This window comes from Bipolaris oryzae (assembly GCF_000523455.1).
Source record: "Bipolaris oryzae ATCC 44560 unplaced genomic scaffold scaffold_8, whole genome shotgun sequence".
NCBI classification, from domain to species: Eukaryota; Fungi; Ascomycota; class Dothideomycetes; order Pleosporales; family Pleosporaceae; genus Bipolaris; species Bipolaris oryzae.
The window spans coordinates 78,859-103,285 of NW_006911284.1; the positions used below are offsets into that span (position 1 = coordinate 78,859).

Here is a 24,427-nt window from a genome sequence, read left to right on the forward strand (position 1 = left end):
CAGGCCATGGCAGCGTCGTAATCCAAGGTAAGGCAGTGGGTTATGAAGTAAAGATCAATAGCACCGAGACTTGGGGGTCGTCGGACCCTGGCGCGTTGTTGCCATGTAATTGTGTAGTAGATGCAGCAGCACATGGAGAGGACATTACGTGTGCACACGCACCAGACCAAGAAATAATGGCCCGAAGGACGAATGCTATAAATATCGCTGCAGAAGGGAGGTTGTGTTGCACATAGTTGTCCAGAAAGGGCATAAGGGCGTGGTGCATGTACGTATCATGGTGGGGACGTGGTAATCAGCCTTGGGGGAGTGCCTTGCGACATGTGTGGAAGCGAGGCAGTGCACAAAGGATCACCCACCGGCCCTGGACGCCCTCTGCCAAGAAGTAGCGCGACCCGTGAAATCAAATCTGCCCTCTTGCACGTGCAACTCTGCCGCCGGTCAGGTCGATGCCGACCGTTTCATTGCGGTTCGGCGATACTGGTCGTCTGCAATTGTGACTGTGGCCACTCGCTGCAGCTGGTTGGAGCGTGGGCCAAGTGAGGTGCCCGCCCAAACTCACACCCGCCATTTACAAGTACTGCGCAGATGCATGGTAGGCCAGAAGCGACCTAGGTGTATAAGGTTGGGGCGGTCGGAGCATCTAGCACTGTGATTCTGCAAAACGTCACAGCGGTCGGGTAGCGGTCAGCTCAGCTCAGCTCCCACTCCAACGGCGCTGCCAGATCAGCCCGCTGTCGTTCCCGCCATACCAGCCATCTTCCGCTGGCGTCTCTTGTCCTTGTGCGTGCGCATGCTTTCTCTCCCTCTCTCGCGTTCCTCGTATCGGCACAAGACCACGGCAAGCAAACCACCTCCTCCTCTTCCTCCTCTTTTCCAGGGTCCACGCAACGTCGTCGAGGACAGCGCATAACTCACCACCCAGCCTGGCCGTTTCACTGCTCGAGCGACTGAAACGCGGGAACTGAGCAGAGAACTCTTGCAGTGGGATTTGCATCGCGGGGCTAATAATAGCAGACTAGACCGCTTCGAGCGGCGTTGCTCTTCGTGAGGTGGGCTGTGTCTGCGACCGACGACAACACTGCGCCTCCTTCACACTCACCAGCCCCAGCTGTCAAGCCAGTCAAGAGAGTACATTGCGCGTTCCTGGCGGACTTTGGACCATTCAGCGTTCGTGCCTGTTTCTTGGTGTCGTTGACTTCTCCACGCGGGCCCAAGCGCGGCTTTCAGGGCTCACTCCCTCCACATCCCACCTATTGTTAGGAACGCGAATACCTACATCATGGACATCCAGCAGCGGGGGCGCTCCCCCTCGGCTGGCCAGCATGCTCATAAGGACCACTCCCCCTCACCCGCCTCACAGCCGCCATTCCAGCACCAGCTCAACGCCGTCTTGGGCTTCGACGCCATCCAGGGCCCTTCCTCCTACGCCGTCACAAGCGCGGGGTTGAACAACCCACAGTTCCTCACTGCAAGCCAGGGCCAGTCCTTCTCCCACCAAACCGCCTTTTCCGACCCAGGCTTCCTGCAGGCCTCGCAGAGTCTCTCGCAAAACAACACACCGCATTTTGGCCCCCAAGGCAGCAATAACAACATCTCGCCTGACCCCCTCGATCTAGCAAACACAAACAACGCCGACTTCAACAGCTTCTTTCAGACAAACGAACTTGGGCAAAACCCGTCCTTGTCTTCGTACCTTGGCCAGACGCTTGATCCCCACATACTCGACACGCAGTCGCAGCAGAACCAGTCCGTCAACCCTTCCGATCTCATGCATCAGATGGCAGCCGCACCGCACAACGCGCCGACACCACCCCATCTTCTTCCCAACATGAACAACCACCAAGGCTCAAGCCCGCACGCTTCGCCCAACATGGCTCACGGCGCATTCCGATCCCCAGGGCACTCGCGACACACGTCGCTTGACCCTAGCGCGGCTTACGGGCAAACTTCAGAATGGGGTCAGATGGCGAATGCAAGCTTCGGGGGACCCAGGTCCAGAGGAGGCAGTGACGCTGGCTATTCAGACGTCGCATCCTCGGCGCACAACTCGCCGTACTTGCACCAGCATGATAGCTTCGACAATGACCAGCCGTCACCTCTCCTTCACGCGCAACACGACCCGCAGCTATTTCAGGACCCCGTTCCTGGATTTGACCGATTCAACCTGAACAACAGCAATGCGCACATCAGCGCCTCAAACACGCCCAACATCTCGCCTCGTCTGCTGCCACAGAATCAACAGGCTCTGCCACAGTTCCAGCCTGATACGTTTGGCCTCAACCGGAGCATGAACCCCTATGCGCCTCAAGGCGTGAATGGCTTCTCTGGCCAGAACTCGGAGCCATTCCCATCGCTGAACCAGCCTATGCCTGAATTTGGCCAAGCCGATGCAATGTCACCACCAGAAATCAACATTGATTTCGCACCACCCTCGCGACAAGCAAGCTTCGAGCCACCAAAGGCTGAACCCCAGTTGGATGCATTGAGTCCACCCGACCGATGTAAGCAGCTTAATTGCATTGTATGAGCTATGCTAACACCAAGACAGCACGCAGTCGGAACAGGTCTCGTGCCAAATCTGACCCTTTTAGCAGCGTCAGCTCGCGCGCTTCTACTCCCGGATCGGGCGTTCATCGATCACTTTCTCCCAATGCTGCAAAGTCTCGTTCTCCTTCACCCTCTGGAAAGTCGTCCCGCCGATCGTCCACATCGAGCATGCCCAATCGCGACTACATCTTAGACCTTGCGGACCCCACACGGCCCGCGCCAGCCGATGGCTCGAACCCAAAGCGTACGCAAAAGCACCCAGCAACGTTTCAGTGCACTCTGTGCCCGAAGCGCTTTACACGAGCGTACAATCTCCGATCGCATCTACGTACACATACAGACGAGCGCCCTTTCGTTTGCAGTGTTTGCGGCAAGGCGTTTGCGCGCCAACATGACCGGAAGAGACACGAGGGTCTCCACTCTGGAGAGAAGAAGTTTGTTTGCCGTGGTAACCTCAAGGACGGCAACAGCTGGGGCTGCGGCAGGCGCTTCGCCCGCGCAGACGCTCTTGGTCGGCACTTCCGGTCCGAAGCAGGTCGTGTTTGTATCCGGCCTTTGCTGGAAGAAGAAGCACGTGAGAAGGGTGAATGGAACGGCCAAAATCAGCAGATAAACAATGGCAATGGCATGTTTGCATCGATGCCCGCTCAAAACTTCAACAGTATGATGCCTGGACAGCCTGGCTTTGAGCCGTTCCCCCAGGCTGGCAGCATGCAGGCGCCCCAGCCATTCTTGCCTGCCGCTCTTCTGGCGCAGTACCCCGCGCTTGCAGGTATTCAGTGGGATCAGCTTCCTGCGGGGCCGCCTGATGAAGATGGTGACATTAGCGGGCGCAGCAGCTTCGATGCTTCGAGTGGAGGAGAATATTTTGAGGAGGAAAACGACTTTCAGCAGAGTAATCAACAGCCCATGTATGCAGGCAACAACAATGGGTGGGTGAGCGACTCTTACGACGGCCGATGATCTTTTTCAACTCTACGACTTCTTGCACACTTTCCTCCTTTCAGGGTGGATTGCTTGGACACCGTTTCTCACGCGTTTATGACCTAAATTTTTCCTGTTGCGTTACCGCCTGTTCTGTCGCTTCCTTGTATGTACTGCGCCTATATACCACTTTCATTGCTTCATGGCGCGAAAGCAGGGTTCACTTATACCCCTCTTGGGCTTGGGATTGAACAACATCTCGGAGTTTTACCTAAGGCGATGTGGAGAGGATGTTGTTTTTTGCTTCTTCTATCTCTAGATGATTACAGATACCACATACGAAATGTACCTTTGGGCGTTTGTTTGCACTGTACCCCTTAGTAAATGTGACATCTTAGCTGCAAACAGTCATAGACAATGAGCGAACAAAGGATGTTGCCTGTGGCTTGCTGGGGCGTAGAAAAAAAAAGTAGAAAATATATCCTTGATCTTCACTCGTCATGTTGCTTCTCCTCGATGTGACTATAACAAAAAATATGTTCACTTGTGACATCAACAGCGCCCCGGTAAGCCAAGCAAAATGAAAGGCAGTGCTATACCTCCTCCGCCACACACACACAAAAGAAGAAGATGCCAATCGTATACGCGAAGCCATAGCAGAAGCATCACCATCACCATCATCGATGGAAAAAAAAGGCAAAAAGGATGCAAAGGGCCTGACCGGGATTCGAACCCGGGGCCTGTCACATAACAGATACACTGTATCCAGGTAGAGAAACCCCTAGATAGTTGTTAGGACGGTGTTGGCTGGGTGTTGGTGGCGGCGGGGCAAGCTTACGAAGCGACAATCATACCACTAGACCATCAGGCCGATGCTCTTCATCTGATTTGATGGCAAATTTCTGGGCAGTACCGTTATTGACCTTGGTGAAATTGTATCAGAAATACTGGTACAAGGTGCAACTTGGCGGGGTTGATGGTGGGTGGGCGCTTGTGGTGGGGCATGCGTGGGTTAGTCAGGGCAGTGGGACGTGCTATTCATGTTGACCAGCCTCACTTTACTTATTTGGGCAGAGCTTGCGACCTTGTAAGAAATGCAGAAAATGTTGGTCGACAGGAACAGTCTGTGCAGACGCCCTGTGCAACGTAGTGCGGCCGGAGTAGAGCCCTTTGATGCCATGGTCCCAACAAAGACCCAATAGCCAGCAGGCAAGACGCAAGTACATGTAGCTACAGAAAGACGACACGCAAGCATGCAAGATACCATCATGCTGCCGTCATGATCAGGCCGGTCAGAAGCGCCGAAAGAATGACCGCTGTCGAACGTCTTGGTGGGGTGCTGCGATAGGCTGGTGGTGAGGTGCAACTGCACGCCTCATTTGCGCGCCAAAGTGTCACACAAGGCTTGTGTCGACTAGGTGGAGAGCCGATGGTAGAGGCACAAGTTGTACACTCACACTCTGCACTGTGCATGGTTGCGGGAAGGAGCCGACATCGCTAGGCCTATGGCGATCCCCCCTGTTGACTGTGCGTCGAGCAAGGCCCTACACCGACATTTTCAGAGCGCCATGATGAGGCGACAAGACAAACGGCATAGCGGACGCAGGTCCGCGTCTTGGGTGTTTTGAAGGGTTTGGCCACCCCCTCACTTTTGATACGAAACAGAGACTCAGATGACATGGCGGTGACCTGAGATGGTTCGTGAGAAGCACGCGTTCGCTGCAAGCCCAAAAAAGTGCGGGGAGACGTGCTGCGCATACTATAGTGGGGCGCGCCCATTGGCTCGGGAGCGCCCTTATGCCGCTTGCGCTCTAGCCCGTACCGCTCAGCTCCACTCGCCATGCAGCCCATACAAGACGCGCCTCGGAGTCCGTCGCTACATCCCCGAACACTCCACTCGTCTCGTTATGAAGTGAACAAACTGAGGGGGCTGTACTGAGTCGCCCGACCAACACACTGACCGCCCTGTGCAGAGCAGGGCAATCCAGAACCTCTGGGCCAAGAGAAGCTGACCATGTGAGGCGACTTGGGGCGAGGCTGCCCGGGTTAAAGGGCCAGCTTCCCCTCACCCATCGCGACTACCCTCTCAGCTGTCATTGCCATCCTACCTATCAACACCTGCCTGCCTGCCTGCCTGTCTGTACCTTCCTGCCGGATAGCCTGATAGCACTTGCATACTCCGAGAAACTCCGGGACGTGCTGACGTTTACCAATCCCACCCCCAACCTTATCTCTTCCCAATCTAGTCTCTGGGCTACGACCAAACCGTCCTCTTTCCGCTCTTACCAATCACTATATCTGCTGCTTCGCTCTCAATTGCGCTGCCCTTCCTACTGCCTCCCTCCTCTTCTTCCAACACCATACCACACCACATCACCTCACATTACCTCACAATGGCCGCATCAAAACCTAGCATCCGCGCCCTCAGCGCTCTTGCTGCGGGTCCCCGCCTTCTTGGACCCCGCCTTACAGTCCGACAATTGTCCATGACTGGCTCGACATCATCTTCCTCCCTCACAACCGACAAGCCATACGGCTCAAATCGCTCTCGCGGTCCAATTCGTCTCTCTGGTGAGCAATCCGCCGCTGTGTCCGAAGCCCCCGAGACGGGCAACAACGTCCGCCGCTTCAACACCTCCAGGAGTAGGAAGGCCGTTGGCGACAGCAGCACCCTAGACTTTGCCTACATTCCCGGCTTCGACCCGGAAACCAGGAGCGCGCCTCTGGGCATCAGGGTGCCCATCTTGCCATGGGCTGACGTCCAGGGCCACTCTGCCGAGAGCGAGGGTGTGGTACGTTGAATCCTTATCTAAGCACACGGAACATATAAACTAACTTGAGATACATGTAGGTCCCCATGCAGCCCACCATCTACGCCGTCGGCAGTGACGGCACTCACATCCACTCTCCCTCGGCCATGTCCGACACCACCGACAACAACTCATTTGGCTACCAGAGCATCGCCAACACCGTCGCCAGCAAATTCTCAGCTACCCGCCAGGAAGGCGAGGGCATGGCCAGGCAAATTTGGAATGACCTTGTAGACGACATCATGGGTCCTAAACGTGGTTCCACCAGGGCTTAAGCGTAGGCGGGGGAGGTTTGACATGCACACACATAAAAATTGCTTCTCTTTTTTTGGGGGGTTCACTTGATACTACTACGACATTTTCAAAAACAACAACTGAGTATGTGCATGTATGTATGTATGTGTGTGTGCATGACACGCTTTGACTTTTACGCGGGTGAAAGTACGAAGGAATTGCCCCGCTTTTGGGAGGAAGGGAATGGGCATGGGCATGGGAGCAAGAGTTTTTTTTTACAAACGGATCTGGCGCGAAGTGCTCGGGCATATGAGATCACGACATTACTACTACTTTAATTGAATTACTGTTTTTGTTTCGACACAATCTCTCTCTGACGAATTGTACGCAAGTCTTGTCTGACGTGTTCGTACGTGACGTGTCGACTTTATGTTTACTTGACTAATGTAAGTGTTTGTTGTATGGTCCCTTGTCCTCATAACAAGGAACACTCCTGGAGTATGTAGCAGATGCAAAAAGAAGAAGAAGAAGAAGAAGAAGAAAACTCATCTTAACCGATGGCGTAAACACAGGGCTCCCCGTGTTCCTGGACGAGTGAGTTGTTCATGGTCCGGAAGGATTCAGAAGTCCAGGAATCGGAGTCCGAAAAATAACTGAAAGTCAGGTTGAAAGATTTTTTGTCTTGTTTTTTTTGTTTTTTGACTCAGGGGAGAGATTGTCTGGTTATTCCTTGCCCCATTGGACTATTCCGGCAATTGGGATTGTCAAGTGAAGCTTTGAGTGGTAAAGCGTTTGAACGGGGGTATACCCGATTGAGTATGAGGAATTGGTCTTTTATCGGAAGGGGAGGGTAAAAAGAGCACATGGAGATGATAACACTGTTACGAATGTGTGCAAGTTTTTTTTCTTATCACTCAAAAATTTTAACGGAACTTTCCCTTTTACCTCTCTCTCTTTCTCTCTTTCTCTCCTCTTACGGCCCTTCTACATCCACCCCCCCCCCCCCAAATCGTTCGGCGTATCCCCAAAATCACACAACATCACATTGACACGTCGAGAATCGCGGTATTCGTCTTCATTCGGCCCAATTCCGGGTTTCACGGTGCTAGAATTGGCAGTGTTTAGTGTATATTTGGAGAAACTTGCCGATGGCGATATTATTATCGGGATAATGTCAGAAACGCCCCGACAGCGGAGCCCGATGTGGATAACCGCTTTTCTTGACAAACAAGAAACTGGCCGAAGGGAGGATTCGGCGGGGATTGCTTGTTTTGAGGAGGTGGAGATGAGGGATGAATTGGGGAAGGGGGAAGAGGAGTCCGTAGGAAGAGATTGTGTGTGTGTGTTGTCAGAGTGTGCAAGGGGAGATTGCTAAGTGAAGTGATAGGAGAAGGACAGAATTACGTAGCTAGTGTAAATGGAAAGGCCGCATCGTGAAGAATGAGTGGAGTTGAGTGATGGGGGTCGGTGTTGGCTGGATGGAGTAATTCAGTTTGTGGTATGTGATCGGACCAAAACAAGGATGGGAATGGTCCGTGTGTGGCAAGTATAAAGAGCCATCGACTTGTACAATGATATATTACTCTTCTGCTGTTTTCAAAACCTCTCAGTACTACGAATCCATTGAAATATTTCATGGTGTGCTTAAGAGTAGGAAAGAGATTTATGCTATATCGTAATTGAACTTGGTTGATCCTCATACCTCATGGCGGTATAAGAAAAGATGCAGCAGAGGCGAGCGAAATTTGAACAATGAATATAAGAGATGGATGCTGAAAGTCAGTATTTCTCGTCGCAACTCGACACCAACGAGTACCTAGCCTGGCACTAAAGATGCGCGCGGCTATAGTGGGGTATAATAGTAGTCGGAGCATTGCGTCTGTAAGAGCTAGCTTCGGACGAAAGGGCCCTACTACTAGCCAACAACCTATCACATAATTCGATCGGGGAATGCAAGATCAACAATCCCATAGAATAACCTTCTGAACCCCGCAAAGCAAAAAAAAAGGGCACCGCTAATCTTACTGCAATTCTCAATAGCCGCCTGGCGCTAATTGTAGGGTCTGGAATCCCCAGTTCCCACCTCCACACAAACGTCATTCGCTTCGTCCGAGGGTCAAACAATCAAACAACTGGTGCCTTGCGCATAACTGCCACATTGCACATTCCGCTTCGCACTCCACACCGTATTCCTTCCTGCCGAGCATTTAAGGCGCTACTTACTTCTTCTCTTCTTCCAACCCAAAACCCGCTCCATAATACCGTACATGCCACAATAAAAAACATGGAAAAGCTCCGAGGCGCCGAAACCGCCGCAACGCAACGTCTCCGCAAAACATTCAAGTACCCCTCCGAATCCGACGACGAAGATGCCGTAGAAGCAGGAATGGACGAGCAAGGCACTTCTTTCCTACCCACCCACCCCAAACCCACGTACTAACTATAAACCAAACAACAGACCGCGCAGCCCTCCTCCAAACCCTAACCGCACACGATACATCCACAACCCACAAATACACGCTCTTCCTACTCGTCCTCCCCCTCCTCCCCATCCTGCTCTACATCCCCCGCCTCTTCTCCCTCTCCACATTCCTCCCCAGCATCGCCGCGATAGCAAGTTTCCTCGCCTCAGCATACATACTGTACTTCCTCCCACTCCCACCCAACAAGGGCGCGATAATCGACGACGCGGCGTCTGCGCGCAAAACGAAGAACAACAAACCCAGAATCGGGATTTACGACAAGACGCCTAGCTGGGAGAAGACGACGGAAAAAAGCGTGAGGAGGCCTGTGCCGTATATTTCCGAGACCACGGCGGATGCGATTGCCGAGAATATCATTACGGTGAATCGTGCCTTGTGTGGAATTCTCGCGTTAAGTGAGGTCTGGGTAGAACGAGATTGGAGCCAGGGGTTCATGGTGGGCGGAGGCTTCTTACCCGGTCTGATTTGCTTCGTGGTGTTATGGGCGAGAACAGAGTTACGCATCATTGATATGGATGCGCTGGAGGAGCTGAACAACAAAGCTGCTGGACAATCCAAAGTCAAATGAAAGAAAAATTTCAGGCAAAATCTGGACATCCTTCATCATGATAATCAGAGATACCCCATAACGCAATTGTATATTCATGACCAAAAGATCCCCTCAAACAGAGAGAAAACCCTCGTAATAGCTTTTCCAAGAGAATAGAAAATAAAATGATATACACGCTGCCAAGAAACGAGCGACCAACATCCCGACATGACATGACAGGGGAGGTCTAGGTATCATATGCGCAAGGAAAAAGAAGAAGAAGAAACGCCATCATCCAAGTCTAAGATCAGACCGTAGCCAACGCCATTTCTGGTAACCCAAATAACACATTTGATGCCTGCAAATTACATTGCTGACTTCTTTTTGGTCATTAAAGCATCATACTCTTCCTCCTGCTGGCGGCCCTCTCAGCCCGTAGTGCACTCGTCTCCCTTTCCCTGTCTCGCACTTTTGATTCGGCGGCATCATCATCACCCCTTGTCTTGGTGCCATTAATGCCAGCGCTGTCGGGGAGTCCACTTGCAGCAGCGAGCTTCTTGTCCTTGATGTCTATCGCTCGAGCACTCGATGTACTCCTGGCCATACCGTTAGTACTGGAACTTCTTGCAAGGCTTGAAGTGCTGCTACTTTTTGTAGGCCCGCTTCCAGTACGCTTGTGCAGCGAAGGAAGTGCACCTTCCGTCTTTTCCCTCTCTACTCTTCGCTCCTCAGACGCCGATGAAGCTCCTGGTGCGGGCATAGCGGAATGGCGACGCGCATTTCGGGCCGCTTTGGCGGCTTCATTGACACGTGTGCGCTGACTAGTTGCAGCTTCAGCAGGTGGAGAGTCCGTAAAATCGAAAACGGCCAGACTGTCCTTCTGCTGTGACTCTGTCTTTACCGCAATCGTGTCTGCTGAAACAGGAGCATCTTCAGTTTTGGCTGCAGTTGACTCTGTGGCAGATTTTGGAGCGGCAGAAGCCATTTTTCTTTTGGCAGTGCTTGTTTCGTTGATGAGCGCGGATATCGCTTTTGAGGTAGCTGATTGTTCTTCTGGCTCAGCTGATGCTTTCGAATCCTGGTCTCTTCTATCCAGTTTTTGTCTTAGCGGGCTCCCCGCCTCAGCCTCTTCCTCAGCTGCTCTTCCAGATACTGCGGACACGGGTTTCCAGGCAATCTCCCCGTTGGCTTCACGCTTGACAACCGTCGAAGGTGGGTTGTGAGATTCGACACTTGTCCGCCGATCCACCACTGCATCAACAAGCTTTGCATCTGGGCGTCGCATCTTCACATTGAGGCTGGGCTCTTTATAGCTAACTTGGGGACGTGCTCGTCGCCCCGGTCGCCCAGCTTGCCCAGTTTGATCGGCTGAGGATAGATCGCCCGGTGGTGGCGTATCTTTGTTTTCCGGTCTTTGGGTCGAGGGTTCGGTTGATGGTGGAGAAATAATGGCATCCGCAGCTGGAGTCTTAGGGGGTAAGGAGTCCAAAATGATATCAGCCATAGGGACGGGCTCTGGTAGGGGTATAGAAGGGAGGTCTGGCGTGGTATTCCGGGTAATGTTCAAGCGAGGGCGGCTACGAGCTTTTGCGGTTGGCTTCTCCAACTTTCCTGGTTTTTCTTGGGCTGAAGAGCGTTGTTTTTTCGGCGATACGACTGGGTCGGTGTTGACAGGTTCTATGACATTAGCTTTGCTCATAAAAAGAATAGCACTGTGCTTACTGGCTGAAAGGACTGGAAGGCGATCCAAGGCGGGGAGTCTCGGTTCTTCGTTGGATGTCTCAGTTTCTGCGGCATTCCGACGAGAAAACCGAAAGGCATCGCTCTTGGCTTGATTTGTATCCTCATCTTCCTGAACACTGAACTTGCGCTTAGCTCCCGTACGTACAGGCTTCGCAGGTGCTTCTTCAGTTTCTTCTGGAGACTCAAATACGGATACACGGCGTATGCTGAGCTTTGGCCCACTCTCTCGTCGCTTCTTACGCGTCTCGAGATTGACCGAAAGCGACGGCTCGCCATCTTCGGCTGTCTCTTCTTGCGGCTCTTCTGCAACTGGGCTGGGATCAAACCCAATAGGATCCTCGCTCTCGAACCGCGAAATTGGGGGTGGGCCAATATCTGGCGATTGGCTATCAGGGTCTTCCAGCACTTGCTGAAGCTCGTCCGCACTACACACGTTAGTAAAACCCAATGTGCAGATACATAACATCTACATACCCCATGGTTCTTCGAGGATAAAATTTGTCCTCCGTGATTGTAGGCAGCATTGCATTCTCGACTTCTTGTAGCCCCAACCCACTCCTCCACTGTCTTTCCTCTCCACTTCTCCTCTTTGCTAGCAGCTGGCTTTTTCGCCTACCTGCATCTTTTTCGCGTCCGTTCTTATTCTGTGTTAGGCTTGCTACCAAGCCTCCAAGTTCCTGTAGCTTCGATTCAAGCTGCAGCTTGACAGCATCAATGTGGTCGAAAGCTGGACGCGACTCGACGGTATTATGAAGGCTGAGCACCTGCTCGCGCAGTGCCAGATTTTCAGCGAGGAGTCGCGAGCAATCATTCTCGAGGCTGCGGATGCGTATGGATTGGGTCGAGTTTGTCTTTGCCAGTTCGCGGTTCTGTCTGAGAAAGCGTCGTTTTACGGCTTCGATGGTTTCCGCCGATGGCTGATTTGCTATCGGCGGCTCGTTGAGTCGCGCCATTTGCGCAGATAGGTATTTCGATGGTAATTATACTATTAGGGGACAATCGCGTCGTCGTGGTGGGTGGGATGCTGTACGTCGTGAGTCGTGGCTGCCAGTTCGTCATACTGTTTGTTGACAACTCGAGCAGCGGGCCCACAGCAACAGGATCTAAACCGAAATTGGCAAGACGAAAACATGATCACATGACTAGAGGGGCAACGGCGCCTCTACATACAAGCAACGCAACGTCGACGACAGTGAGACTTGTGAAAGAGTCCAGACATACTTTGGTAGAATTTCCGCCATTAACTACGATCGAAGAAGAGAATCTCATATATCTGCGCATCAGAAACCCCACACTGTAACAACATCTGCACACTTTTCGCACCAACAAAAATCGTCAAAACACCATTGCACAAAGAATCGTACCTGATTCCCTGAGAAAATGTCGAATTTTGGACGTCCTCTCCCTTCGCACCTGCGTAACCAATCTTTGGGCGGCTCACAGCAACAATCGCCGGTCTTACTCGCCCGTATCGCGGAAAAGAAAGCTGAGCTTGCGAACCTAAAAGACCTGCAAGCTCTTAGTGGAGGACTCGCGGACCAAATGCAGATGCTAGCTGACAAGCTCTCGACACTGTCTGATGGTACAGAAGGTATGTTCAAATTGTCCTTGGACAGATTTGCACACGCCGGCAAGGGAAAAACATCATGGAGAAGTCAGGCTGACATCGAGGCGCAGCGGTTGCAGCAGTACTCTCGAATTGGCACAACGTATTGAGAGCTATCAATATGGCGTCAAGTAAGTCATCATGTCGTATGAATGATTCTATACTTGGTCTGACGAGTTACAGCAAAACTGCCAAAGCCAAAGGATGAAGAGGAAGTAGAAAAGAAATCGGAAGATGGACCACCTCTGCCGCAGACACTTGTTCGCATTCCCACTCAGCACGCGCCCACGGTAATTGAGCAAGCCAACGCAGCAAATGCAGAAGAGTGAATCCGCGTACGGGATGTAGAAATGTGCTGGCATGGCGTCTCTTCTGCGCTAAAGGATGTGGTGTGAAGGATGTGAAAGGAGGTGTGATGAGGCATGAGTGCACGATCGGACTCGAGATGAGACTGATGTCCGATTCGCGGAACACAGCATACGAGGGTGGTCGAGCAATGTTCCAATACGTGCATATGCAGTCGAGCCCAACATCCATTGAGATTGCTTTTCCCGCTGGTATGCTGGAAGCGAGCTAAGTCACGGGACCTGACATGCGTAAAGGGCCAAAAAGGACGTCACCGCCAAGGTAGGAAAAAGGAAGAAGCAGGAATGGTGGAGGCCTGAAACACAAGCTCCTGTGAATTGTTTGCGAGTTTACATGTGAGATTCTAAAGTGCTGGAAATTCATTGGCAAATATAGGCCTTGTTACATAACGCCCTGATGCATCTACAATCTAGCATCCAAAGTTTTACAGACTTCCAAGTCCAGTATCCCATGCTATGCAATAACGCAGTCTCAATCAAATTGTACCGATCGGACATGCCAAAAACTCCACGCGAAAACAAACCCCACATAAAACAATGAAAATCGTGTTCAGTTCGTATGCGCCGAAGCCAGGTGCAGCACCGTGAGCGCATCAATTGAGGCGCTGTAACCATCTACTTCTTCTGCTTCGGCATCTTCTCGTAAGCATTCGGGCTGGGCTTCCTCCGCTGCCTCTTTGTTTTTTGTGGCTGGCCCGAGCCCTCATTACATCCGTGATTTTCTGCGCATCCGTCGTGGTCGTGCTGGTGCGGCCGCCTTCCCCGCGCGGCACCAATCCTGCCGGCGGGCCTGGCGGTACTGTTGTCAGGTTCGGAATCTGAGTCCGAGTCTGATGAAGAGGAATCTGAAGAGTCGTCGTCGGAAGACTCATCCACAGCGCGAGGTTTGTGATAGATGCAACAGACTTTGTTCAGGTGTTAGCGGGTCTAGCAGCAAAATGACGTGGCGCAGCTTGCAGTACCTTTGGACGACTTCTTGCCCATGCCTTCGTTGTCAACCACGTCCTCTGCCCACTGGATATGTCGTCGCTCGGTGGGCTCTGCTCGCAGACGGAGCACGCCTGATGGAGCAGACAGGCGCAGGACAGGCGCAGGACGGATCTGTATTGTCCTACTTCCGGCGCTTGGTGTCACAGTACGTGGTGACGTAGTACGTTGGTGGGCGGCCATGTTGTCGAAGTGCGCAATGTTGGGTTGAGTTGAAAGTGAATTCAGGGAACGGGACCCTCGAAGAAGCGGTGTTGCGGGCAGCAGGCGGGGTGGTTGTTATGGAGCTACGCAGGGACCAAAAGGAATCGTGAATTGGCGTGTTGAGGATGAAGGGCTGACGGGGTCCAAGGTTGATATTTGAGCAAAGAATCGGCGATGAGATCCAGGGATGAGGCGACGAGTAAAGAAGGAAGGGGTGTGGTTTGGTATTATCGGTACCAGGTCAAGGTCGTGTGCATGTACGTCTTCGCTGGCTGACGATGATTTGCCTCGTGATGGTAGAAGGCTGGTTGGTGCGTCATTAGCAATCGGCACCTTTTTCGGCTCATCCTTCCCTCTGCGCATCCGGGGATTGGCCCACGATCGCCCGCGTCACCCTCCCATCGTCTTCTCCACGAGAGTGCAGCATGCACGCCAACCGGAGTCCACACGAGCCCACACCTTGATCTAGGTCACGTTGCATATTCATGGCAGCAGCGCATCTTCTAGCCTGCGCACTTGGCACGCTTGCGCTGCACGCAATAGCGCTGCGAGAACACCTTGCCGAAGCGCTGTCAGGGCCAAAAAGATTCATCGGTGGGGTGCCATCGTGGCCGCTGCCCACGCAAATAATTCGGGGCCAATGCAAAGCAGGGCTGGCCGCAGGCACAGGGTCTGGCTCTGGCTCTGGGTCAAAGTCACCGGAACCGTTGAATGTCGACATGGCCCAGAACGTCAGTCTGTAAACGTCACAATGGAAAGGTGCTGGCGGGGTTCCACCTCGAACACGTCCTGTCGTCGACCGAGTATAAGTAAGAAGCAGCACCAATCATTCCAAACGGATTTTGCCTCCTCCCCTTGGAACATGACGATGCACAATGCCAGGTCTCTGACTTCGCAACGCGACCAATGCCACTCGGTACCGGATGGCCGGATGACCGGACATTCACCCCCACAATATGCCACATGAACACTGGCATAAGCACGTATTTAGCTGGGACGAGACGTCTGCACCGAAAACTGTAACCGAGGCCTTGGAATGTCGAGCGCTTGCTGTGTTGGCGATGCGAGTACAGTAGAGCTTCACAAGTAGGTCAATGCCAATGAGGCTGTTGCAAACACATGGGCATAAAACCAATCTTCATACATGCGCACAATGGATACAAGAGCTAGTGCCATCAAAGTTCATATTCCACCGCATTGGCTCGTATATGTAAAGATTCGGTGTTTGCCAAGCCGACTCGCACAGTGCAGCCGGTGAGCGTTTCCACCCACAACCAGAGCGATGTCCTGACTTCGAAGCCTTTGGACAATCAGGAGGTGGCTTTGCTTCATCTCGTGGCACCCTAGGGCCTGGATGCACCACCCCTCGACCCACGATACATATCAAGATACAAAGCCCTGTCCTGTTGGTCGTATAAACCTTAAACGTTGGGTGTACAGATACGTAGATGCGGGAAACCCGCACAATGCCTGAGATTATCACGGCCATGAGCTATTGGAAAGAGCCAGACACGCGGCAGTATATCACCGAAATGCATTGGCGGCCTAGTGGTGAAGGGGGGGGGAAATCAGATTGAAAAGCCCCGGGGAGGCCATAAACGGACGCGGTAAATAAGTACTGGTGCTTGTGCCAATACGCGGACGATGGCGAGGGTCCCCCAGCATCAACAATGACCTCAGCCCATGGGAAAGGCTCGGTGCAAGCGAAGAATCGGGCCATGATGAAGGAAGGCTCGTTATGCTGGAACCATGAGCGGATCAAACGGGAGCAGCCTAAGTATGCGAGCTGTCAAAGAATGAGAACAAGTAATTTCACAGATATGAAGGGATGCTGCACGGCGATCCTGGGTGGCGGTGAGCGAGATGAGCGGCTCCTTGGGCAGCTCACCAGCCTCAACAGTCGTCTGGCGCAGGCGAGTAGTGCAAAAGGCGCCATGAGTCGTTGGCAGTACATAAGCTTCTGGAGGGTAGGGCTTGGACGCGTCATTGTGAACGGGCAGAAGGGGGGTGGCATTGCAATATACTACATAGGCGGGTGGAATAGCAGGCACAATCTTGATGAGTGGACTACTGATAAGCGGCATCGGGGGTAGCCCGAAAGCAGCGGACGACTCCACCACATGTCGTGCAGTACGTATCTGTGCGCCCGGCCGCTTTCTGCGCGGAAATGAAGAGAGCGTGGAGCGCCGTAGCCTAGGCCGGCGTGGGCTCTGCCGGGCCGTGAGAAAAGGAGGAGAATGGATTTTCACGGGGGCGGCGGATGGTGGTGGTTGTGGTTGTGATGGTGGCGGCGGCGGCGGAGAGGTAAGCAGAAATGGAACGGCAGAGCGGACCATGGCAGCGAGAAAGAGAAGGTAAGCAAGCATTTCGTCCGCTGAATGGGTGCAAGCAACAATGACAGACAGTGCCATCCACAGCGAGGGCGGATCCAGAATTGGGGTTCAGGGGGGGCTGTGGACGGGTCGAGGGTCGAGTGGTGCTGTATGGTCTGGAGCGGACAAGGCCAGTCCTAGTCGCCAATCTGCTGTTCTCGCATGCCGGCCAATCAAGACGGGCGTCTAAAAGGGTTCCTGCATTAGCAGCACCGCATCGAGCGTAGAGGCGCCGCAGGGAGCGATCAACACGCAGCCAGAGCAAACGGTCGCGGCGGTTTTCTCCTGGATGCGCTTAGGGGTGTGCGGTGCGACAAGTCGGCCTGCCACCCGTACCACGACGGCCTCTATCGATTGCGACGAGGCGGCCATGACAGAGGCAGCGCGGGCAGCAGCCGTGCCGCGCGAGAGCGGTTGTGTAGACAGCACAGTAGCATGCAATTAGCAACATCAAACAGCTTGGCCCGCGCTAGAACAGGAACCCTGCGCTTGTCCCTCTCGTTATTCGGCTTAACAGGTCCTGTCCCCTGCACGGCTTGGGACATGGGCCAATGAGGCTCCCTGTATGCCACCGCCCGCCATCGAGCTCCTGTGCGGCGCCTCATCTACTCTTCGCGCCCATCCGCCTTCTTTCCTTCAACCTCACCTCCCCGTGGGCCAGTCACTCTTTCAGTCCTCCTACTCTCCCTCTCTACACCAACGCTCGCTGCTCCGTTGCATCTTACCCCAGTCATTCTTTTTTTCTTTTTTGGGCTCGAGATCGTTTGGTCGTATCGCTACGCTACCGCCTTCGCCTACTGCCGTGCTTTCGCTCCCTACCCGCACCCGCACCAGCATTACATGTACACTCCGTTGATCAGCAGTCACGACTGACTTACGACCTTACGTTGTTAATACATACTTCTTAAATCTACAAAACTACCTCGCGTCCGCGGCCCCGTCACGCATCGCCATCCGCTCGGGTACATCCTTGCCATTCCTGGTTACGATATTGTATGAGACAGGGGTTTTGCAACCATGCCGCACTCACATCACCAACACATGCTCCACCATGTGCGCGACAACACACACCACTTGGGCTCTCCTGCCAGCGGCGCTACCCGGACTCTCAAACTCATTGAAAGAGCGAACCCGGTTCTCATCGCACGCGAAACCATCGAATGCACAAGCAGCAGCGAACCCGGCTGCACAAAGCCAACCCAAGTGCCTATGCTGGCTATCGCACTAGCTATCGTGTATGTGATACACTGTCATTCCGCCAACTCCGCTAACCATGCCTAGTGTTCCTGTTGTTGGCATCGCTGTTGTACTCGCCTTCTTACATCGTCGCAACAAGCAAAAGCTTAGGGAGGAGGATCAGAGAGACAAATACAAGTCCCACGATTGGGGTATGGAAGGCGTCGTACCCAAGGCGGGTAAAAAGGGTGGCCCTGAAATGAGCGTTTCTGAGAAAGAAATCTCTGGAGGTCACGACCGCGGTCTGTCCATTGAAACTGGAAGCCCATACATCCTACCCCCTGGTCTACACGGCTCTCGCGAGTCGTTCCACTCGCTTTCGCGCTCGCAGCACGACCCCCATGACCCCTACGGCCCAGTCGCTTTCTTGAGGGATGACCAGAGCCTCCGCAGCCAAAGCCATGGACCATACAAGGGCGACACCAACTCCGTGTACACTGCTTCCAGCTCGGGAACAAAGAAGGAAGGTCTTCAGGCTGGTCTCCTCCAGAATGCGCAAAGAATGTCGACATCCAACCCAGTCCGCGGCGAGTCTCTGTCTCCTATTAGCACCAGGTCACCAGACAGCAAGTTCCCCGAGGCTGGAATTCCCCTGAGTCCGTTGAACCCGCGATATGAACCTGAAGCCCTGCCTGCTGCTCCTGCTCCTGCTCCCGCCCCTGCACATGCTACTCCCGTCGCCTCCAAGCCTACCAACGTCCCGACCATCTCTATCCCTGAACCCTCCGTCATCGAGAAGCAAGTCAACAAGTCACCTGTCCAGACCACCAACGAGATTCCCTCACTGCCCCGTATCCAGTCGCAAGCCGTTGTTCTAGAAACCGCCAACACACACCACAGCATCATCAGCACTTCTAGCTATGGCGATGGTTTCGAAGTCACACCACCTTCTCCTCGTAACAGCGATCAGCCAACCATTGCCGCGCCCAAGCCCCGATACTCGACTGGTCCCCAGAACCTTGGCCTCGGAGTGGATGACTTTGGTCACAGCAACAACCGTCTGTCAATGAGCCTGCGTCCTATGCCTTCCGATGACCCTATGGAGAACCCCGAAGAGCGTGCCAACCGTATCCGATCTTTCTACAAGGAATACTTTGACGACTCCAAGCCCGAACCCGCTGGTGGACACCAATACGCCGATTACGTCGAGGACTATGGTTCTGAATACCAGGACGGTACTGTGTTTGACCCACGCACTGGCAACTTCGTCGTTGCCCAGCCCAACGCGCCGTTTGCTGAGCCGATTACTCGCCGTGCCATGACTCCTCCACCTCGCGCACCTCCTCGGTTCCGTAGCAACACCGCTACGGGTCCACGCGGTCCTCACATGTCCAACGGCTCCATGGCTTCATCGCAATACCAACCCCCTCGTGGTATGTCGTCAATGAGCGGCCGTCTACCCCCACCAATGAAGAAGCCTCTGCCTCCACCTGCTGCTCTCGCGTCACTGCCAACCCCTGCCAAGCTCAACGAGAACTCGATGGTGTTTGACGCTGCGGATTTTGCGCCACCAGTCTCTTTCCGTGAGAGGCAAAACGGCATGCGACCAGACAGTCCTCTTGGTGGTGCAAGGCCGTACAGCCCGTCTGTGCGCCCCCACACGCCCCTTGTCGGTTCCTATGATGAGCTCCCAGTGCTGCCCAGTCCCCATCTCATGCGCAAGTCTGGTACCTTTACTGCCCTTGACTTTGCTCCACCTGGCCGTATCCGCGATCCTGCCGGTGCCGGCTCAGATGCCGGATCTATCCGCTCGAACCGCTCTGGTATCTCTGCTGCTGGTCGATTTGCAGTGCGCAGTGGAGCCAACCGTGTCAGCAGGATACCGCGAGAAATCATGGGTACCAAAGATGACATTGCTCTGCAACTAAGGCCCAGGATGAACCTGGTGGAGAGTGCCTAAAGACGTGGCGACGTTGCCTCTGGGCATTGTTGATGACTGACATTGAGCAGCTCGCTGGAAGAGCTTTGGGCCCCGTTGCCTGTACCAAACGCCAAAAGCTTGTGACGTCAAGTTTCTTTTTTTGCTTGGACAGTATGCCGTTTTGGGCGTACATGACAATTTTGATGGGTATCGTGGGACAAACATAGCGAGCGCTGGCTATCCACACAGTGTCGTCTCCCAGTCTTTGTTGCTACAAGGGACATGCAAGCCTCTTTTGTTTACTATTTCTCCATCGCGGTCATTGCCAGACCGGCAGATTATACTCATTTTCTAGGGCAATTCAGCGAGGGAACCGGCGTTACCAATGTCTAATTTATATTCTTGTAAGCAGCAGTTGGGGAGGAGAGAGTTGGAGCAACGTGGTGGCTTGGTGGAGTGACAGCACGGTGGCCAAGGCCGTGTGTCGACGTGTGAAATATTCGAGCAAAACATATAGAGGAATGGAAAGCAAGAGGTATTTGAAAAAAAAACTCCTCTCCAGGATCCGCACGGGGTCGCTTACTATCGAGTGATGTGTGAAGTGTATCGAGAGTACTACACGACCATGGCCTGAGTGATGTGTTGTGTTGGCCAAGTGAATGCCACGCTGGACTGGGGCGGGCCAAGGTCGGCAGCGTTTCTGGCCCCTGTCGTGGCACTCTTCTGCTTGCGCAGCCTAGACGAGGCTGACGATGCACGCGGCTCTGCGCCGTGCCAGTCTTACAGGCCACCTGCACACTCTATTTGCACTGCACTCTGTTTGCAGACACAGCCACAAAAGAGCCGCCCTTGTTTTATTGTTTACTCGTATGTACAGTATACGTTACTCGGGGCCAGAACCAGGGCAACAGGGAGGAGCCAGCCGCGTGTGCACAGCAGTTGCATACGCGGCCGGGGAAGGCCACGACGGTGCTAAACAAGTCGTCGACGCCGGTGCTTCAGCCAGACGTCGTGTCGTGTCGAGACCAGTGCATCCATTCTCTTGTCGAGCCCCCAATCCATGACGCCTGTGTGGCTCGCGCCTGTGTCTAGTTCTGTTTTTGGCGCCTTATACGTCATGGCTTAAGATCTTCGGAAAGGGTCCATAAAACTCGCCAGTGCTGCTGCAGCACGCGCGTATGAGGTTGGTGTCTGGTCCTGGCCTGTTTTTCCTCTTGGGCCTTCTTATTGGGCTTCGCTATACTTGACCGCTTGGTTTCACCATTCTCCCCCATTCCTCATCTTTTGGGCTTTGCATTGTTTCGTCGTGCTTCTGGTTCTCTCTCTCCCCCTCTTGCAAATCAACCACCCAACCACTACACGCGCCACACCCGTCCGCCACACCTGCTGCAACCCTTCCCACCACCATCATGCCATTCTTCTCTCGCAAACGCACATCGGATAACACACCTGCCGAACCTGTTCCGGAACTGAGCAAAGAGCAAATCAAGCTCGCAACTCGCAGGCGCAAAAGATGGGCGCTGGCAACCTCCTTTTTTCTCTTCCTCACCTTCATCTTCCTGATCCTTGTCAATATCGCCGGCGTGCGCAACAAGCCTGTTATTAGAAACTGGTACTTCATTCGCCTCGACCTGAGTAAAATTGTACCTGCTAGCGTGCCCAATTTCGCTCTCATCAACACTATCGCGCAAACGCTGGGTCTCCATGATTTCTACCAGGTCGGGTTATGGGGTTTCTGCTCAGGGTACAAGGGCCAAGGCGTAACCTCTTGCAGCAAGCCGACGACCCTATATTGGTTCAACCCCGTTGAGATTCTGCGTAACGAGCTGCTTGCGGGAGCGTCGAGTAAGTTGACCTGCGTCGTTGCGAGTCCGGCTGCGAACTAACCATGTCCACTAGTCAATCTTCCTGCAAACATCAACGACATCTTGGACCTGATCCACCTCGTCTCCAATTGGATGTTTGGTCTCTTCCTCACCGCCACTGTCCTCTCTTTCGTCCTCATCTTCGTCATGCCCATCTCCGTCTACACACGCTGGCTCACCCTCCCTGTCGCCATTCTTGCCTTCCTCAACGCCCTCTTCGTCACCGTCGCGTCGGTCATCGCTACCGTCATGTTTGTCATCTTTCACAACACCATCACTGGCGTGTCAGAGCTCAACATCGGTGCTCAGATTGGGACAACACTATTCGCCTTCATGTGGGTGGCCAGCGCCTTTGCGATTTTCGCATGGCTTGTGCAGACGGGGCTTTGCTGCTGTTGCGCGTCGAGACGAGACGTCAAGAAGGGCAAGAAGAGAGGCAACGAAGAGGCGTACCAGATGGACGCTGTCCCGGTAACCGAAAAAGCACCAAAGAAGAAATATGAGTTCTGGAAGCGTGGATAGAGTCCTCTTCTCTACTCAACCATTATTGTAGACGACCGTTCTCCTACAACTATTACTACCATACGAATAGACACATGGGCAAGGATATTGTCACCGAAAAAAAAGATCAGGCGTAGATCATAGCTATCCTTTCAACTAGGTCGTTGATGATGACCAGTAATGCGGACCTCCAAAACAATAGGTTTCTTTTTCTTTCCATAGCGAGCGTGGCGTTGAGAGGGGTTTTTTTTTCTTTGGGCAAATCTTCCCAACATGGCAATGCATAGTGCGGCGCAACAATGGGCGATTTTGCATGTGAGCATGACATATACACAAACCCCAGCATGAGCATATCTCTACTGTAGACATATACCGACTTATATATGCAAAAAAAAGCATAATGATATCTTTTACTTGACAACATCCCTCGTCTTGATTATTTCATCCACTTATTAACCTTTGAATTTCCCAGTTAAATCACTCTTGGGGAGGGGGGGGGGATGACAATCAATCATTCAATTCACCACATCACTCAACATCACTTCACATGCCCCCCCCAAAAAAAGAAGAAGAAGAAGAAGCCGTATGTTTTGTACTCGATTCTCCCCATTGGCCTTCAAACCCACTACACTCTACATACCCACTCCCACTCGCCTTCACCTCTCCAATCTCTCCCCTGACAATAATCTCCCTTTCACCTCCCCTCCCGATCCTCATACCAATCCCCCTTCCCTTCCTCCCCTTTCCCCCTAAACACCCTCCTAAACCCTTTTGCCACCGCCCCGCTAACACTAAAATCATTGAAGAGCCACTGATTGCCATGGCGCCCGTAATATTTAAACTGCGCCGGCTCCTCCCTTTCCCTCCTGGCACTCCCACTGCTCGTGCTACTCTCCATGGTGTATCTGCGGCTTCGCCGGGGCACTCTTGGCTTGCTGAAGTCGCCGGGCGCGATGCCCACGGTCTCCGGGTGCAGTCTGCTGCTTGGGGAGGCGTGGAGGCGCGAGGAGGTGGTGGAGGTGTGCGAGTCAAAGGTGGAGATTGTCGAGGATTTGGTGAAGGGGAGAGTGTTGTTGGTGGTGATGGTGCTATCAAGGGAGGGTCGGAGACGTCGGTGGGGGGATCCATGGTCGGTGGTGGTTTCGTTGCTATTGTTGTTGTTGCTGGTGATGACAGCGAGGCGGGAGTGCAGGGCTCGCGCGTCGATGGGTTGGTGGTGGTGCGAGGAGTCTGTCATCGGCAGGGATGTTGGGGATTTGGTGGAAAAGGTGGTTGCGGTGTTGAGCTGAGGGATGAGGGTGTGTGGTTGGTTGGTGTCCCAGTTGTAGTTATGGCGTTGGTCTCGAGAAGGTATGTAGTAGTGTTCTTCTTCTGATGACGATGAAGTAGAGTAGATGCTAGTAGTCTTTGGATAGTATGGCATAGATTGATTACTTGTGAGAGATGATTCACTCGGAAAGAAAATATCCTGATATCAGGGCATCACGCAAACTATATATGCACCATCCTTTCCTACCCGCCAAGCCGCGGTATCGTCCTTCATGGTACGCAAGAAGCATAAACCCTACCGGATCCAAGCGTCTTGGGGTGGGGAAACTCAAGCAAAAAAAAGACACTTAACTCACCGGGTTTCCGCACAGCGTACATGACTTACATGTAATCGTTCATTCCTCCTTGTCTAACCCAACCACACGCGGTCTCCCGCACCCATAACCCACATTAACCCCTGCCCACAAGTTCAGCAGACGTAGCCGCAAACGCTTGGATCAAGTCGGGTAGACCGCAACACGAGACCACATGACCATGTTTTGGCCCTCAAGTATGCAATAAGATACTGGCAAATCTGCCTTACTGGGTCGAGTCGGAAAACACGGCAGCGCAACCCTTGCTGGGGACGATAGCCCGTGCACCAGCCACAAGTACGCCACACCCAATCCGGGGCAGCCCACAGGCCTGATGGATGCAAGGCCGCGAGGCGTCAACTCAAACTGCAGCAATGACATCAACCCGCCGTTTTTTGCCTTTACGCGCGTATCTTACAAACTTTTTGCGCCTGCCGTGTTTTCCGGCTAGACCGCCAACAGGTCTAGCTGTGGCTTGTGAGCGTATACGCCAAGATACGCTCAAGCGGAGCGGGTCGGAATGACGTGGCTTGTG

General features: G+C 53.3%; 9 protein-coding genes across 9 annotated transcripts; 6 read left to right on the forward strand and 3 right to left on the reverse strand.

The window, feature by feature from the left end:
- Positions 1-1,282: 1,282 nt before the first annotated feature.
- On the forward strand, positions 1,283-3,513 carry COCMIDRAFT_82997 (uncharacterized protein; the record flags this gene model as incomplete). The annotated part of the gene is made up of 2 exons (XM_007685250.1): positions 1,283-2,504; positions 2,552-3,513. 2 exons carry the CDS (start codon positions 1,283-1,285, stop codon positions 3,511-3,513), a joined length of 2,184 nt encoding a protein of 727 aa, XP_007683440.1.
- A 2,354-nt stretch (positions 3,514-5,867) lies between these two features.
- On the forward strand, positions 5,868-6,559 carry COCMIDRAFT_22366 (uncharacterized protein; the record flags this gene model as incomplete). The annotated part of the gene is made up of 2 exons (XM_007685195.1): positions 5,868-6,266; positions 6,326-6,559. 2 exons carry the CDS (start codon positions 5,868-5,870, stop codon positions 6,557-6,559), a joined length of 633 nt encoding a protein of 210 aa, XP_007683385.1.
- A 2,243-nt stretch (positions 6,560-8,802) lies between these two features.
- COCMIDRAFT_32606 (uncharacterized protein) lies at positions 8,803-9,569 on the forward strand (the record flags this gene model as incomplete). Its single annotated transcript, XM_007685219.1, has 2 exons — positions 8,803-8,917; positions 8,977-9,569. 2 exons carry the CDS (start codon positions 8,803-8,805, stop codon positions 9,567-9,569), a joined length of 708 nt encoding a protein of 235 aa, XP_007683409.1.
- Positions 9,570-9,921: 352 nt separating this feature from the next.
- COCMIDRAFT_32607 (uncharacterized protein) lies at positions 9,922-12,226 on the reverse strand (the record flags this gene model as incomplete). Its single annotated transcript, XM_007685220.1, has 3 exons — positions 9,922-11,207; positions 11,253-11,698; positions 11,748-12,226. 3 exons carry the CDS (start codon positions 12,224-12,226, stop codon positions 9,922-9,924), a joined length of 2,211 nt encoding a protein of 736 aa, XP_007683410.1.
- A 427-nt stretch (positions 12,227-12,653) lies between these two features.
- On the forward strand, positions 12,654-13,208 carry COCMIDRAFT_32608 (uncharacterized protein; the record flags this gene model as incomplete). The annotated part of the gene is made up of 3 exons (XM_007685221.1): positions 12,654-12,864; positions 12,951-13,010; positions 13,063-13,208. 3 exons carry the CDS (start codon positions 12,654-12,656, stop codon positions 13,206-13,208), a joined length of 417 nt encoding a protein of 138 aa, XP_007683411.1.
- Positions 13,209-13,859: 651 nt separating this feature from the next.
- COCMIDRAFT_82818 (uncharacterized protein) lies at positions 13,860-14,414 on the reverse strand (the record flags this gene model as incomplete). The annotated part of the gene is made up of 2 exons (XM_007685251.1): positions 13,860-14,149; positions 14,207-14,414. 2 exons carry the CDS (start codon positions 14,412-14,414, stop codon positions 13,860-13,862), a joined length of 498 nt encoding a protein of 165 aa, XP_007683441.1.
- A 3,410-nt stretch (positions 14,415-17,824) lies between these two features.
- On the forward strand, positions 17,825-19,943 carry COCMIDRAFT_32610 (uncharacterized protein; the record flags this gene model as incomplete). Its single annotated transcript, XM_007685222.1, has 2 exons — positions 17,825-18,042; positions 18,089-19,943. The coding sequence occupies 2 exons, from the start codon at positions 17,825-17,827 to the stop codon at positions 19,941-19,943; spliced, it is 2,073 nt and encodes a 690-aa protein (XP_007683412.1).
- Positions 19,944-21,313: 1,370 nt separating this feature from the next.
- On the forward strand, positions 21,314-22,291 carry COCMIDRAFT_1231 (uncharacterized protein; the record flags this gene model as incomplete). The annotated part of the gene is made up of 2 exons (XM_007685175.1): positions 21,314-21,749; positions 21,804-22,291. 2 exons carry the CDS (start codon positions 21,314-21,316, stop codon positions 22,289-22,291), a joined length of 924 nt encoding a protein of 307 aa, XP_007683365.1.
- Positions 22,292-22,964: 673 nt separating this feature from the next.
- On the reverse strand, positions 22,965-23,693 carry COCMIDRAFT_22373 (uncharacterized protein; the record flags this gene model as incomplete). Its single annotated transcript, XM_007685196.1, has 1 exon — positions 22,965-23,693. The coding sequence occupies one exon, from the start codon at positions 23,691-23,693 to the stop codon at positions 22,965-22,967; it is 729 nt and encodes a 242-aa protein (XP_007683386.1).
- Positions 23,694-24,427: the final 734 nt, after the last annotated feature.